This window comes from Prionailurus viverrinus, chromosome D1, assembly GCF_022837055.1.
Source record: "Prionailurus viverrinus isolate Anna chromosome D1, UM_Priviv_1.0, whole genome shotgun sequence".
Classification (NCBI taxonomy): Eukaryota; Metazoa; Chordata; class Mammalia; order Carnivora; family Felidae; genus Prionailurus; species Prionailurus viverrinus.
The window spans coordinates 1,984,436-2,001,094 of record NC_062570.1 but is presented as its reverse complement, the minus strand read 5'-3'; the positions used below and the strand labels follow the sequence as shown (position 1 = coordinate 2,001,094).

At 40.9% G+C, this 16,659-nt stretch overlaps 1 protein-coding gene across 10 annotated transcripts in view; it reads right to left on the bottom strand.

Annotated features, from left to right (window-relative positions):
* The window catches only part of DYNC2H1 (dynein cytoplasmic 2 heavy chain 1), a 355,486-nt gene that overhangs the window by 69,947 nt on the left and 268,880 nt on the right, over positions 1–16,659 (bottom strand). For all 10 annotated transcript variants that reach the window (XM_047878737.1, XM_047878734.1, XM_047878738.1 and 7 more), the window contains one exon: positions 2,490–2,579. In XM_047878737.1, the coding sequence (XP_047734693.1) occupies positions 2,490–2,579 (90 nt within the window). The remainder of the gene's footprint in view (positions 1–2,489; positions 2,580–16,659) is intronic.

Here is a 16,659-nt window from a genome sequence, read left to right as displayed (position 1 = left end):
GAGAGAATGCAACAGCTAGATAAGCATAGGAATAATGTTGGAAGCATTTTAGGAAAAAAATATTAATAAAAATGTAATAACAAAGTATGGTATACCTGTTTGGCTATGGTGAAATCCAAATCTTTGTAAAATTGTTTGACATATTTGCACCTGCAACATTAAATAAAACACTGAAGAAAAAAAGTGAATTCTAGGTGAGCAAGTTGTCTTTAAGCATGAGTCCTTCCAGAGGAGGTCCTAGCTGGGGCTACGTCCCATCTGAGAGGAGACAGAACAATGGCCCTCACCTGTGCTGCCTTAAAGTTTCCCGAGGAGGAAAACGTCTCCTATTGTTTACCAGAATATCTAACAGAAGTCATCTTCAATTGAAACACAAAAACAAAAAAGAAAAAGAAGAAATGAGACCCACCAAATATTTTCTCACTTAGTAAGATTTCACAGAATGGACATTAAAAGAATACTTATTTAGGAAAATTTTCTACTGAGGTTTTAAAAATCCAGGAAGGTTAAAAAAAAAAAAAAAGCTTCACACGTCATTCAAGTAGCGTTTCCAGGACAGGAGTACAAAAGGAGTTTGCAGATTTACTTAAGGAGTGGATGTTAGGTCCAGGTTCTTCCTAGACACTGTATTACTGAGAACGCTTTCCTGAACTGTGTGCACTGTGCACACAGGAGTAGTGTTAGTGGTAGTACCACTGCACAGTCCACGCCCCCAGTGTCCAACTACAATTAGATGGGCGTGTGGCGTGTGCAACAATTAAGTGGGAGTGCGTCATGTGCCACCCCAATATGACAGGCTCACGTGCGAAACCACATCGGGGGGTGTGTGTCGTGCGCAATCCCACTCAGGCGGGCGCTTGTCATGTGCAGCCCCAATCTGGCGGGCGGGTGTCGTGTGCAACCCCAATCTGGTGGGCAGGTGTCATGTGCAACCCCAATCTGGTGGGTGTGCACAACCCAGCGTCCTTCAAGGGGGGGCAGGTGCACTCACACCAGCGCGGATGCCCACTTCCCTCGCCTGCCCTGGAGTCTGCAGCTGTGAAGAACTGGGCACAGCAGAGCACAGTGACCCAGGCAAGAGGCACAGCCAGGATCCTGTCATCGGGCCACCACCACTGACAAATACAGGGACAGCTGTCATGGGGTCAGGAGCCAACGTCTGGAGTTTTGCTCCCAGCCCCCTGGGGTGTTGTCAGATGGGACAGCCTCCAACTGCAGCAGCACCCCCCCCACCCCCCGGGCACCTGCCGGCCACGCCCCCTCCGGCCGCACAGCCCCGGCTGACCCAGAAGACTGGGCCACAAGGACAGACGGCACTGTGAGCAGGGCACTCAAGGAAACCCACCCGCAGGTGGCTCCATCATTTGCATTGTGGCGTCCCGCCCCCTTCCACGGGGGCCCTCCCGGGAAGATGGCCAACTGGAGCATGCGCGCAAAGTCGGGAGGGGTTGTGACAATGACCAGGTGGGAGGGAAGAAACCACCAAGACCCCAACACGTCGGGTCAGTGCACCGCCATTCCATGGCAGGTCACAGAGCTACAGGACGCGGATCACACTCTGGAGTTGTCTTGCTATGCAACTAATAACCTGGGTTCTGGCAGATATGACCCAAGACTTGAGACGCCCAGAGAAGTCCTGACTGGTACGGGTGCCCAGGTTGCTGACCTTACCAGCACTCACTGGGTACTTGCAGGGGGACAGTTTGCCATGACCACGCTTGCCGTTTAAACATCCTCTGCCTGTTTGCTGCTGTCAATATCTGCTCATTATGCCAGTCCAGCGAGCTGCTGAGATTGGTATGCATGTGGTAAGAGCGAGATGCAGACAAAAATTCAGGGAAGACTTTGTTGTCCTGAAAGCCAATTAGGCTGCTGTATTGTCACATTTCTAGAACCAAGGCTTATCTTGTGCATAAATAGCACAGTAGATAGGACTGCTTCCCTAAAACTGCAGATCATCACAGACCACAGACTGCCACTTACTACTCCAGATGTGCAAGCCAGCTGAGCGCAGGCAGAAGTTATGAGCTGAAAGTGTTGACACACTACCGTCCCTGTACAAAATTTAACTCCTAAAATCCCGTGATGCTATCGCTATAGTAATAGCTCTATTTTACTGGGTAGTATTTCAGTTACGTACCCTACGTTCATTCTAGGATCATGACAACAGTTTAAGGTTTAGCTGTATATTCATCTTAAATCTCAGGGTTTGGGCCAAGATTTTTTTTTTTTCATGAATTCTAATAGTAATCTATTTATTTGTTTTTTTTTTAATCTATCTCCTTCCCCCCAAATTAGAGATCCCTGTTGATAAGAACTCATGGTTCCCTCATTACTCGTTATTTTTAAAGAATGCTACATAAACCCTGACGACGGAATGAGAAATGAATGTGCGGTGCTTCGCGTACAAAATCACTCTCACCAGCTGCCGCACACATGTGATCTCCATACCCATGTCTGTAACACTGCGTCAGACAACGGACCCTTACCTGTATCGCAAGGGCACGAGCCACGAGGCCTCTCAGGTACTGTAAGGGGTCTTCTGGGCCTTCCCACCTGCTCTGCCATGCCACAGGACACTGCAACAGAAAAAGGCTCCAGTGTTACATATAAAAGATCTTTCAACAGCGGTGTGATGGGGAAAATGTTTTGGCATAATCCACATTATGTGTGTCATGAATTTATTTTCTTGCAATGTCTTTTTTTCTCTTATCACAGTAAAAATGAATGACACAGAATGGATTCATTTGTTTCTCTCAAGAGATTCTTTAAAGTAAAAATTCTTGAAAGAATAAAAGCATCAATAGGCAGATACAGAGCAGCAAGCCAGCTGTCCCACGACAATACTTAGTCCAGAAAGAAGTCACATCAAATCCGACAAGTTCATTTTATCAGTGGTCAAGAATGTTTAACAAGTCTTAGCTCCTACAGACATTCCTTAAACTATAAACAGAACAAAATATAATAGTACTTCCATCCCAAAACCACACTCAGAAGAGAAGACATTTAAAAAGTGCTCTAAATTAAAGTTAAATAAGTAAATAAAACCATTCTACATCAGTTTTCCGTTTAACATCTGACCTCATTCTCCACTGTGTACACTTCTTTCCTGCACAATATTCGTTAGTTCATGTTCGTCCTATCACACCTCTTCTGTGAGGGTTTGCTGGACTTTGCAAACACGATAAAAACATCACTCAAACTTCTGAACTTGAGCAATAAGGAGAGAACATCGATGTCACACCCCAGAACACTGATTGTGTAGTTGAGAAAAAAACACTGTAGAATGTATCAACAATGCATGGAACACAAACATGACGATGGGAATTCAGGGCGCAGGACGACCTTCGGAAACATGTGATTCCGTTACCTTCCATGTGTAAAGTGAGCCTTCTCAGGAATGTGCCAGAGAAGTGCCAGAACTGTGCTTTGAAGGTGTGGGGAGTTTAACATGACTCCAAATCCTTCGACACGTCTCCCATTGAGGCCTGACCTGGGCGCTCCTCTCCTCAAACGGGGGTCCTGTGACCACAGCAGCAGTTTCATGTACAGTTTCGGGACCAGGCCTCAAGAAATCGATTGCTTGTATTTTCTGTCTTTTCAGACTTTTCAGCTTGGAAGCCATCCACCATTGGTGAAGCCCAAGTTTTGGAGAGGCCCATGTGGCGACAGGCTGAGGTTTCCTGCTTCCAGCCGGCACAGACTTGCCAGACCTGTGACGGAGCTGTGTGGAACAGACAAGCTTTCTTCACCAAGCCCCACCCAAATTTCAGGTTTCTAAGCTGAAAATAAATGAATTTTTAAAATAATGTTTAACCCAGTAGATTTTGGTGGAATTTATCATATGGCAAGACAACTGATGCAGATTTCGGTACCTTCCCGTCGACAGTGAGGTCAGTGTCCCCCAATGTGAGGACGAGCTCAGCGGCAAGGTGGCAGGAAGGACGAGGCACAAGTGATGCTGTGTCGTGGCTTCCAGGTCCAGGCCTCACGATGAGCACCTTTCATTGTCTGTGTCGTGGGGCATACCATCTCAGAACCAAGATACGATGCTGTAAGGGAGTGAAGCGGCCCGAACGGAGAGGCCCACGGAGACATGCCCCCATGAGGAGTAACCAGTGTCTCCAGCCATCGTCCTGCGGAGTTCCCAGCCACTCATCAGCAACGACATGCCAGCCTGTGAATGGACATCTTGCAAGAAGATCCTCTGGGTCCAGGCTGAGCAGATGCAGCTGGTGTCACACGGACCAGAGATAAGCCTGCCCCACCAGATCCTGCCAAAACTCTACATTCATGAGCTAAATACGTCAATTCTTCTTGTTTTCAGCCATTAAGTTTTGGGGTCATTTACTAGGTAGCAATAAGTAATTGATACACCAGGCTTTCACACTCTTCAGTATTCTGATTTCTTACTGTAGAAAGATAGCTTCTTTTCCTGGCTTATTACATAAATGGTATGTTACCGCAGACACCCCCAAAGATCCCCGCCAGCTGGCACTCATGCCTTGGTGAAACCCCCTCAGCGGGAGGATGAACTGGTTCCAGTGACTGGATTCTGATGGAAGAATACAGCGAAAGGGATGGGATGCCACTTTTGAGATTACATTACAACATACTGTAGCTTCTGTGCTCTCTCTCTCTCTCTCCCGTGCTCACTCTAGGTGAAAAAGTTGCTAAGCTGTGAGCCTGCTTATGGAGACATCTATGGACATATGATCAGTCCCCCATCAGTAGGGCCCAGAGGCCCACCAACAGCCAGGCTGCTGATGCCCTTGGCAGCTGTGAGGACCACAGCCCTAGACAGCACCTGGTTGTGGAGGTGCAGGAGACCCGAGTACTCGCTAAGTCACACGAAGACTCCTGAGCTGCAGAGACTGAGACGCTATACACTCTGGTCATTTATACCACTCAGTTTTATGGCAATTTGCTATGTAGCAACACGTAACAGAGAGAGTTAGCAATATTAATGTCAGGGTAGTTAGCTACCCTGTGTGTCAGTCAGGTTACTACACTCCACTGATGTGGAAGTCTTGATTGTTCAATTCGGCACTTCCATAAGGAGTGTGGACAGTGCTAATCTGCGAACATGTGCAGGACGGGCAGGAGTGTTCAGGAGACTTTTCCAAGAATGAAAGATCTGGTGGGCACCCCTTCTCTCCTCCGCATGCACACAGACGCTCCCACCAGTGGGGATGAGAACACCCCCACCTAGCTGGCTAACGGCGTACCTCCCGTGCTGAGCTCTCTGGCGGCCGTGCTCCAGCCAACCGGCCCTCAGCCTGAGTCCGTCTGCCGCACCGTCACAAGCAGGACACCGCAACGGCAGCGCTGACAAGGGCCAGCGACACTTCCAAGTGACTGCTGCCCTGGGGAGAAGAGAAGATAACCGAACACACCTTCAGCTTCGACTGCAGCCCTGGCAGTGGGCTGGGGGCAGACACCTGGGCTGACTACAGGCCCACCTCCGATGAAACCTGGGGGGACAGGGCTGGCCCGGTGCCCTGTACTTCGGCACTGCTGCAGCTCTGGGAAACAACCGGTCCGACCAAACTCTAGCCAAAGGTGCCCCAGACTGGCTCACTAGCAACACAGGGACCACACCCGGCCCACAACAGGCAAAGACAGCCTCTGCAGACGACTGGCCTGAAGGCAAAGGGATCTCGGCCACAAAAGGACACACAAAACACACGTGGGAGACACCTTGGAAGGACATGCCAGGGCCTCTTCCTCATAAGGACACTAGTTTCAAGAGCGGGAGACATAGCCAACTTTCCTAATACTCAGAAACAGACACAGAGAGTTAGACAAAATGAGGACATAGAGGAATCCATCCCAAATGAAAGAACAGGACGAAATCATAGAAAGACACCTAAAGGAAAGGGAGATAATATGCTTGATAGAGAACTTAAAGTAATGTCATACATGAATTGACACTTCTCCAAAGACGACATCCAGATGGCCAACCAACATGAAAAAATGCCCAACGTCACTCATCATCAGGGAAAGACAAATGAAAATCACACTGAGATACAACCTTCCACCTGTCGGAATGGCTCACATTAACAACTCAGGCAACAACAGATGTTGGCGAGGATGCGGAGAGATAGGATCTCTCTGGCACTGCTGGTGGGAATGCAAACTGGTGCAACCACTCTGGAAAACAGTATGGGGTTTTAAAATAGAAAATTAAAAATAATGAAAAACAGAACTACCTACGACCCAGCAATTGCACTACTAGGTATTTATCCAAGAGATACAGGTATGCTGTTTCGAAGGGACACAGGCACCCCCATGTTTATAGCAGCCCTATCGACAATAGCCAAAGTACGGAAAGAGCCCAAATGTCCATCGATGGATGAATGGATAAAGAAGATGTGGTAGAGTATTACTCGGCAATCAAAAAGAATGAAATCTTGCCATTTGCAACTATGTGGATGGAACCAGAGAGTGTTATGCTAAGCAAAATTAGTTAGAGAAAGACAAATATCATACGATTTCACTCATATGAGCACTTTAAGACACAAAACAGATGAACACAAGGGAAGGAAAGCAAAAATAATATAAAAACAGTGAGGGGGACAAAACAGAAGAGACTCAAGAGAACAAATAGAGGGTTGTTGGAGGTGTAGTGGGGGGGGGAATGGGCTAAATGGGTAAGGAGCATTAAGGAATCTACTCCTGAAATCACTATATGCTAACTAACTTGGATGTATTAAAAATAAATAAATAATAAAAAAGAACATACCTATCAATAATTACTTTATTGTGAATGGAATCACACTCTAATAAAAAGACAAAGGGTGACAGAAGGGATGAAAAAACCAAGACCCATCTATATGTAGCCAGAGGAGATTCCTTTTAGACCCCAAAACACATGCAGATTAGAAGTGTGGGGATGGAAAAACATTTCTCATACAAATGGAAGAGAAAAGAAAGCTGGGGTAGCAACAGTTAAATTGGACAAAATACACTTTAAAACAAAGACTGTAGGGGCCACTGGGTGGCTCAGTTGGTTAAGTGTCTGACTTGATTTCGGCTCAGGTCATGACCCTGTGGTTTGTGGGTTCGAGCCCTATGTCAGGCACTGCAACGACAGTGTGGAACCTGCTTGGGATTCTCTCTCTCCCTCTTTGTCTGCCCCTACCCCACTCGTGCTTGATCGCGTTCTCTTTCTCTCTCTCTCAAAATAAATAAATAAACTTAAAAAAAAAATGACACTATCCAACAAGAAGACACAAGAATTGCAAATATTTATGCACCCAAAATGAAAGAACCCAAATACATAAAGCAACTATAAACAAACATAAACAAAATAATCAATACTAACACAAGCCAAATTCATTCTATGAGGCCAGCGTAAAACACACAAAGACATTACAAAAGAAAAAGGCCAGTATCAATGATGAATACAGATGCAAAAATTATCAATAAAATATTAGCAAACCAAATTCAGCAATACATTAAAATAATCACTCACCAAGATCCAAGTGGAATTACTACCAGAATGCAAGAATGGTTCAATATCCACAAATCAATCAACTTACCTACTTTCTAATTCTAGAACACTTTCATTACACTCTAAAAATAATCTATCTATGTAGTCACTTCTCCATTTCCCTATTAACAGAGGATGATTTTTAATTGATTTTAGCCTTCTGTAATTGCTTTCAATGATATTTTGCAGTTTTTATTGTACAAGTCTTGCTCTTTTTTCTTATTTCCCTGTATCTACTCTTCAATACTATCATAAGTGGAATGGCTTTCCTAATTTCCTTTTGGATACTCTAAATACTAAAATCTAGCATTCACTGCTACTGTATAGAAATGCAACTGACTTCAGTATATTTATATTCTTATTGTAACTTTCATATTCATTTTCCTAATGATTAATGATACTAAGAATTTTTCACGTTTCCTTGTCAACTGTGTACTTTTTTATTTTTTAATTAAGTGTAGTTCACACAGTTTTATCTTAGTTTCACGTGTACGATATGATTCAACAATTCTATACATTACTCAGTTCTCATCTAGATTAGGTGTACTCTTAATTCCCTTTATCCATTTCACTCATACTCCCATCACCTCTGCTGGCAACCACCATTTTGTTCTCTGTATTTAGAGACTTTCTGATTGTCTCACTTTTCCATTGCTGATTTTGCTTCTTGAATTGCACACATGAGTGAAATCATACAGTATTTCTTTCTCTTATTTCACTTAGCACTGTACCCTAGGGATTCATCCGTGTTGCTGCAAAAGGCAGAATTTCATCCTTTTTTACTACTGAACAATATGCCATCGTATACATACACACACATGCACACACCATATCTTCTGTATCTACTGATCTGGATGTGTGTGGATGAACCATCCACATCCTTACACCATACACATAAATAAACTGAATAATGATTAAATACGTAAATGTACCTGAAACCATAACAATCCTAGAAGAAAACAAATAGGGATTTCTTTAACATCATATAAAACACTTTTCTAGATATGATGCTCCTCAGGCAAGGGAAACAGAAGCAAAATTAAAGTATTTGGACTACACCAAAATAAAAAGCTTTTGCACAGAAAGGAAATAATCAACAAAAGGAAAAGACAACACACTGAATGGGAGAAGCTATTTGTAAATAATCTATCTGATAAGGGGTAAATATCTAAAATATATAAAGAACTTGTACAACTCTACACACACACACACACACACACACACACACACAAACCAAATAATCTAATTTAAAAATGGGCAGAGAACCTGGATAGACATTTTTCCAAAGAAGACATACAGATGGCCAAAAGATACTTAGAAAGATGCTCAACATCACTCATCATCAGGAAAATGCAAATCAAAACCACAATGAGATTCCACCTCACATCTGTCAGAATGGCAACAATCAAAAACACAAGAAACAACAAGAAATAAAAATCAAGTGTCACCATGGTTGTAGAGAAAAAGGAATCCTTGTGCACTGTTGGTGGAAATGTAAATTGGTGCAGCCACTGTGGAAAACAGTATGGAGATTACTCAAACAATGAAAAACAGAATTAACATATGATCCAGTAATCCCACTATTGGGTATTTACCCAACAAAAAGGAACACAAGAATTTGAAAAGATACATGCAGACATGCAGACACCCCTATGTTTACTGCAGCATTATTTACAAAAGCCAACATAGGGAAGCAACCCAAGTGTCCTCCCATACATAAATGGATAAATAAAATGTGGTATATGTATACCTTCTTATTAAAGTGTCTAATCAAGTATTTTTTAAAAATTTGGAATGCTTGTCTTCTCATTATTAGTTATACTTCAAAAAATTTCTACATATATGTTCCTTTGTTGAGTATGTCTAGTTAATCTTTCTCCTGTCTGTGGCTTACATTTTATATTCAAAACAGTATAATCAATTTGGGGGTAATTTTTATATGTTTGGAGATACAGGTGTAGGTTTTTAATTAATTTTTTTTGGCTTTGGCTCTTCAATTGCTCTATACTATTAAAGAGATTTTCCTTTCTCCCTTTTAATTGACATAGTATATTTGGTGAATCAATTGATCATACATCTGTGGGTCTTTTCCTGGACTTTATTACATTCCATTGAGCTATATATCTATTTTTATACCAATACCATAGTGCTTCGATTGTATCTTCCTAACAGTTCCTGAAATCATGCTGAGTAAGATCTTTCATTTCATTCTTTTCCAATACTATTTAGCATACACTAGGTCTTTTGTATTTTTGCAAAAAAAAAATTAGAAGCAAATGTTAGTCACTACAAAAGATTATGTAGTGGTTCTGATTGGGGTTGTTTTGAACTTCTCAATTAATTTGGGAAGAATTAACATCTTAACAATACTGGGTCTCCGGATACACGAACACAGTACACCTTTCAGCGCATCTTTCCATTTATTTGACTCTTGTTTACTGTCACTCTTCAAAGCTTTGTGGTTTTCAATGTGTACAAAAGTGTTACACATTTTTGGTCAATTTCATCCTGAAATTGCAAGTAGTACTTTTAATTTCAATTTTCAAAAGTTTGTTTCCAGAATATGTATCATTTTGACATACTTTGTATCCCACAACTGCTAAATTTAAATGTTCTTACTAGCTCTGGAACTTTTTTGTACATTCTGTAAGACGTTGAAAATAGATAACCATAAGTTCTGCAAATAAATACAGATTTCCTTCTTCTTTTCCAGCCTTATCTTTTTTTTTTTTTTTAATTTGTCATGCTAGCTAGACCCTTCAGCCCAATGCTGAAAAGAAGCAGTGAGAAAGGACCTTGATGCCTTATTCCTGGTCTTAAGAGGAAAGCATTCAGTCCTTTACTATTATGTTAGCACAGCTTTTTCATGGATGCCCTTTATCTGGTTGAGAAGGTCCATTAATCCTGATTTGCTGAAAATTTTAATCATGACTGGTCGCTGACTTTTGTCTAATGCCTTTTCTGTGTCTATTGAGATAAACATGTAATTTCTTATTAGTCTACTAAAATGATAATTAACATTGTTTTTTTTAATTCAACCTAACTTGTGTTCTTAGAGTAAATCCCACTTAGAATCCATTTTTACATTTTGTTGAATTTTGTATTTTTGCCAAGAACAATTAGAAACAAATGTTCAATTTGCTAATATCTTGTTAAGTTTTGAGTCTATGTTCAGGAAGGAAGTTAATCTACAGATTTCTTCCATTGCAATACCTCTGTTAGCTTTTGCAATCAGGCCATGCTGGTCTCAGAAAGTGTAGTGAAATATTCCTGCCTCTTCTATTTTCTGAAAGTGTTTACACAGAGTTGGTATTATTTAAGTATTACATTTCAGCAGTAAACTCTAAGAGTTATGGGAACTTTAATAAAATTCAACTTCTTTAATAGGGAGTAGAGGCTATCTGTCTCTCCTTGAGTGAGCTTTGGTAGTGTGTATCTTTCAAGAAATTCATAAAATTCATCTCAGTTGTTGAATTTATCAGCATAAAGTTGTTTAAGATATTCTATTATCCTTTGAATGTCTGTAGAAACGTAGTGATGTCCCTATCTTATTCCTGATACTGGTAACTTCTGACTTCCTTATTTCCTTGTCTTTCTTTTGGACTAATTAAGTAAAGCATATGTTTCCATCTTATGTCCTATATAGACTCATCATGCATACCTCTGTGATATTTGTATTTGTTGCATTGGGATTTATAGTATACATCTTTTTTTTTTTTAATTTGCATCCAAGTTAGTTAGCATATAATGCAATAATGATTTTGGGAGTAGAATCCAGTGATTCATCCCCTACATATAACACCCAGTGCTCATCCCAACAAGTGTCCTCCTTAATGCCCCTTGCCCATTTAGCCCATCCCCCCCACCCTCAACACCTCCAGCAACCCTCAGTTTGTTCTCTATATTTAGTAGTCTCTTATGTTTTGTCCCCCTCCTTGTTTTTATATTATTTTTGCTTCCCTTCCCTTACGTTCATCTGTTTTGTTTTTTACATTCCACATGAGTGAAGTCCTTTGATACTTGTCTTTCTCTGACTAATTGCACTTAGAATACCCTCTAGTTCCATCCACATTGTTGCACATGGCAAGATTTAATTCTTTTTGATTGCCGAGTAATACTCCATTGTATATACATACCACATCTTCTTTATCCATTCATCTGTTGATGGACATTTGGGCTCTTTCCATATTTTGGCTATTGTCAATAGTGCTGCTATAAACACTGGGGTGCATGTGTCCCTTTGAAACAACATACCTGTATTCCTTGGATAAATACCTAGTAGTACAATTGCTGGGTCATAGGGTAGTTCTATTTTCAATGTTTTAAGGAACTTCCATACTGTTCTCCAGAGTGGTTGCACGAGTTTGCATTCACGCCAGCAGGGCAAAAGGGTTCCTCTTTCTCCACATCTTCACCAACATCTGTCATTGCCTAAGTTGTTAATGTTAGCCATCGTGACAGGTATGAGGGGGCTATCTCATTGTGATTTTAATTTGTATTTCCCTGATGATGAGTGATGTTGAGCATTTTTTTAATACATCTGTGGGAGGCCGGACCCTGGTGCCAGGCCGAGACCGGGTCGAGCAACGGCTCCCTGTTGACTCAGCCAACCCGGTGGTTCCCCCTCCCATTCCCCCACTTGCAAGGGCATACGAAAGCCTTGTCAAGGCTGAGAAAGTTAATTCCTGAAGCCTGTGGTCTGTGGGTGTTGGCAGTAATGTTACCCCCCCTTTTCTACCCCGGGTCAAATAGAAACAAACATGGGAACAGTGTTTTGCTAGCAATCTATCAACAAGGTCTTGCTGTGACCCGTTTAGAAAGTTCACAAGGTACACAGAACTAAATGTTTTGGCTGGCAGTGATCATGTGAAACCTGTTTATTCTTAGAATGACCTGATCCATAAGAGTCTTATAAAAGATTGTGTACAGCAACAATAAAGCCGTCACTTGGGCCATCAGCCCAGGGGACCCTCCTGTTCCCAAACTGGCTTCTCTTCTCTTTTTCTTACATTCCCCTACCCTCAGGACCCTGATCTCGGTGTTTGTTGCGCCGGTCGCAACATACGTTGGTTGGCCATCTGGATGTCTTCTTTGGAGAAGTGTCTTCATGCCTTTTGCCCATTGCTTCACTGGATTATTTGTTTTGGGGAGTGTTGAGTTTGATAAGTTCTTTATAGATTTTGGATACTAACCCTTTATCTGATAAGTCATTTGCAAATATCTTCTCCCATTCCGTAGGTTGCTTTTAGTTTTGCTGATTGTTTTCTTCGCTGTGCAGAAATTTTTATCTTTATGAAGTCCCAGTAGTTCATTTTTGCTTTCGTTTCCCTTGCCTCCAGAGATGTGTTGAGTAAGAAGGTGCTGCATCCAGTGTCAAAGAGGTTTTTGCCTGCTTTCTCCACTAGGATTTTGATGGCTTCCTTACATTTAGGTCATTCACCCATTTTGAGTTTATTTTTGTGTATGGTGTTAAGTAAGTGGTCCAGGTTCAATATTCTGCATGTCGCTGTCCAGTTTTCTCAACCCCATTTGCTGGAGAGATTGTCTTTTTTCCATTGGATATTCCTTCCTGCTTTGTCAAAGATAAGTTAGCCATATGTTTGTGGGTGCACTTCTGGGTTGTGTATTCTGTTCCATTGATCTAAGTGTCTGTTTTTGTGCCAGTACCATACTGTCTTGATGATTACAGCTTTGTAATACAGCTTGAAGTCCTGGATTGTGATGCCTCCTGCTTTGGTGTTCTTTTTCAGGATTGCTTTGGCTATTTGGGGTCTTTTCTGGTTCCAGAAAAATTTTAGCATTGTTTGTTCTAGCTATGTGAAGAATGCTGGTGTCATTTTGATAGGGGTTGCACTGAATATGTATATTGCTTTGGGTAGTATCAACATTTTAACAGTATTTGTTTTACCAATTCATGACCTTGGAATGTCTTCCAATTTTTTGTGTGTCTTCTTCAATTTCTTTCATAAGCTTTCTACAGTTTTTAGCGTATAGATTTTTAACCTCTTTGGTTAGGTTTATTCCTAGGTATTTTACGGGTTTTGGTGCAACTGTAAATGGGATCGATTCCTTGATTTCTCTTTCTGCTGCTTCACTGTTGGTGTATAGAAATACAACCGATTTCTGTGCACTGATTTCACAACCTGCAATTGTGCTGAATTCATGGATCAGTTCTAGCAGTGTTGTGGTAGAATCTTTTGGGTTTTCCACATAGAGTATCATGTCGTCTGCAAAGGATGAAAGTTTGACTTCCTCCTTGACCATTTGGATGCCTTTTATTTCTTTGTGTGTTCTGACTGTTGAGGCTAGGACTTCCAATACTATGTTGAATAACAGTGGCAAGTGTAACATCCCTGTTGTGTTCCTGACCTTAAGGGAAAAGCTCTTAGTTTTTCCCCACCGAGGATGATATTAGCTGTGGGTCTTTTGTATATGACTTTTATAATCTTGAGGTATGATCCTCTATCCCCACTTTCTTAAGGGTTTTTAATCAAGAAGGGATGCTATATTTTGTCATGTGCTTTCTCTGTATCTACTGAGAGGATCTCTTTTCTTTTACTGATGTGATGAATCACATTGATTTGTGAATATTGAACCAGCCCTTCATTGCAGGTTTAAGTCCCACTTGATCGTGGTGAATAATTCTTTTAATGTATTGTTGGATCTGGTTGGCTAGTGTCTTGTTGAGAATTTTTGCGTCCATGTTCATCAGGGAAATTGGTCTATAGTTCTCGTTTTTAGTGAGGTCTATGTCTGGTTTTGGAATCAATGTAATACTGGCCTCATAGAATGTCTCTGGCAGTTTCCCTTCCATTTCTAGGTTTTGGAACAGCTTCAAAAAGGAGGTGTTAACACTTCTTTAAATGTTTGGTAGAATTCCCCCTGGAAAGCTGTCAGGCCCTGGACTCTTGTTTTTTGAGAGAATTTTGACTACTAATTCAATTTCTTTACTGGTTATGTCTCTATTCAAGTTTTCTATTTCTTCTTGTTTCACTTTTGGTGATTTATGTTTCTACTAATTTGTCCACTTCTTCCAGGTTGCCTAATTTATTGGCATATAATTGGTCATAATATCTCTTATTATTGTTTGTATTTCTGAAGTGTTGGTTGTGATCTCTCCTCTTTCATTCCTGATTTTATTTATTTCCCTTTTTCTTTTTATCAAACTGGCTAGAAGTTTATCAATTTTGTTAATTCTTTCAAAGAACCAGCTCCGGGTTACATTGATCTGTTCTGTTTTATATTTTATTTTATTTTATTTTATTTTGGGGGCAGCAGTATTGATTTCTGTTCTAATCTTTATTATTTCCTATTTCTTCTGCCAGTTTGGGGTTTTATTTGCTGCTCTTTTCTAGCTCTGGAGGGGTAAGGTTAGGTTGTGTATCTGGGACCTTTCTTCCTTCTTTAGGAAGGCCTGGATTGCTATATACTTTCCTCTTCTGATCACCTTTGCTGCACATCAGAGGTTTTGGGCTGTGGTGTTATCACTTTCATTGGCTTCCATGTACTTGTTAATTTTCTCTTTAACTTCTTGGTTAACTCATTCATTCTTTAATAGAATGTTCCTTAATCCTCAAGTATTTGTTGTTTTTCCATTTTTTTTCTTGTAGTTGATTTCAAGTTTCACGGTGTTGTGGTCTGAAAATATGCACGGTATGATCTCATTTTGTACTTTTGTACTTGTTGGGGGCTGATTTGTATCCCAGTATGCAATCTCCTCTGGAGAATGTTCCACATGCACTTGAGAAGAATGTATTCCGCTGCCTCAGGATGAAATGTTCTGAATATATCTTTTAAGTCCATCTGGTTCAATGCGTCATTCAAAGACACTGTTTCATTGTTGATTTTCTGCTTAGATGATCTGTCCACTGCTGTAAGTGGGGAGTCGAAGTCCCCTACTATTATTGTCAGTGAGTTTATGTTTGTAATTGTTTTATATATTTGGGTACTTCCACGTTGGGGGCATAAATTTTTACAATGGTTAGACTCTCTTGGTGTATAGACCCCTTAATTATGATATAATGCCCTTCTTCATCTCTTGTTACAGTCTTTATTTTAAAATATAGATTGTCTGATAGGAGTATGGCAACTCCAGCTTTCCTTTGGCAACCATTAATATGATAGGTGGTTCTCCATCCCTTTATTTTCAATCTTAAGGTGTCTTTAGGTCTAAAGTGGGTCTCTTGTAAACAGCATATAGAGATCTTGTTTTCTTATCCATCTATTACCCTATGTCTTTTGATTGGAGCGTTTAGTCCATTGACATTTAGAGTGAATACTGAAAGATACGAATTTATTGCCATTGTGTTGCCTGTAGAGGTGAAGTTTCTGGTGGTGTTCTCTGGTGGTTTCTAGTCTTTGTTGCTTTTGGTCTTTTTTGTTTTGTTTCATCTTTTCTCCTCTCAGAGACTCACCTTTGAAATTTCTTGCAGGGCTGGTTGAATGGTCACAAACTCCTTTAGTTTTTGTTTGTCTGGGAAACTCTTTATCTCTCCTTCTATTTTGAAGACAGCCTTGCTGAATAAAGAATTCTTGACCACATATTTTTTCCAATTCAGCATGTTGAATACATCCTGCCACTCTTTCTGGTCTGCCATGTTTCTGTGGATAGGTCTGCTGTGAATCTGATCTGTCTTCCCTTATAGGTTAAGGACTTTTTTTTTTTTTTTTTTTTGCTGCTTTCATGATTCTTTGTATATTTTGTAAATGTGACTACGATATGCCTTGTTGATGGCCCGTTTTTGTTGAATCTAATGGAAGTCTGTGCTTCCTGGATTTTGATGTCTGTGTCTTTCCCCAGGTTAGGAAAGCTTTCCACTATGAGTTGCTCACATAACCCGTCTACCCCTTTTTCTCTCTCTTCATCTTCTGGGACTCCTATGACTCAGATGTTATTCCTTTTTAATTAGTCACTTTGTTCTCTAATTCTTCTATCATGCTCCTTTGCCTTAGTTTCCCTCTTTTTTCCTGCTTCATTATTCTCTGTAAGTTTGTCCTTTACACTGCTAATTCGCTACTCTGCTTCATCCATCCTTGCCACTGTGGCATACATTTGAGATTGCAGCTCAGTTACAACATTTTTTATTTTGCCCTGACTAGACTACTTATTTTATCTCCACAGAAAGGGATTCTATGCTTTTTTCAACCCCAGTTAGTATTCTAGT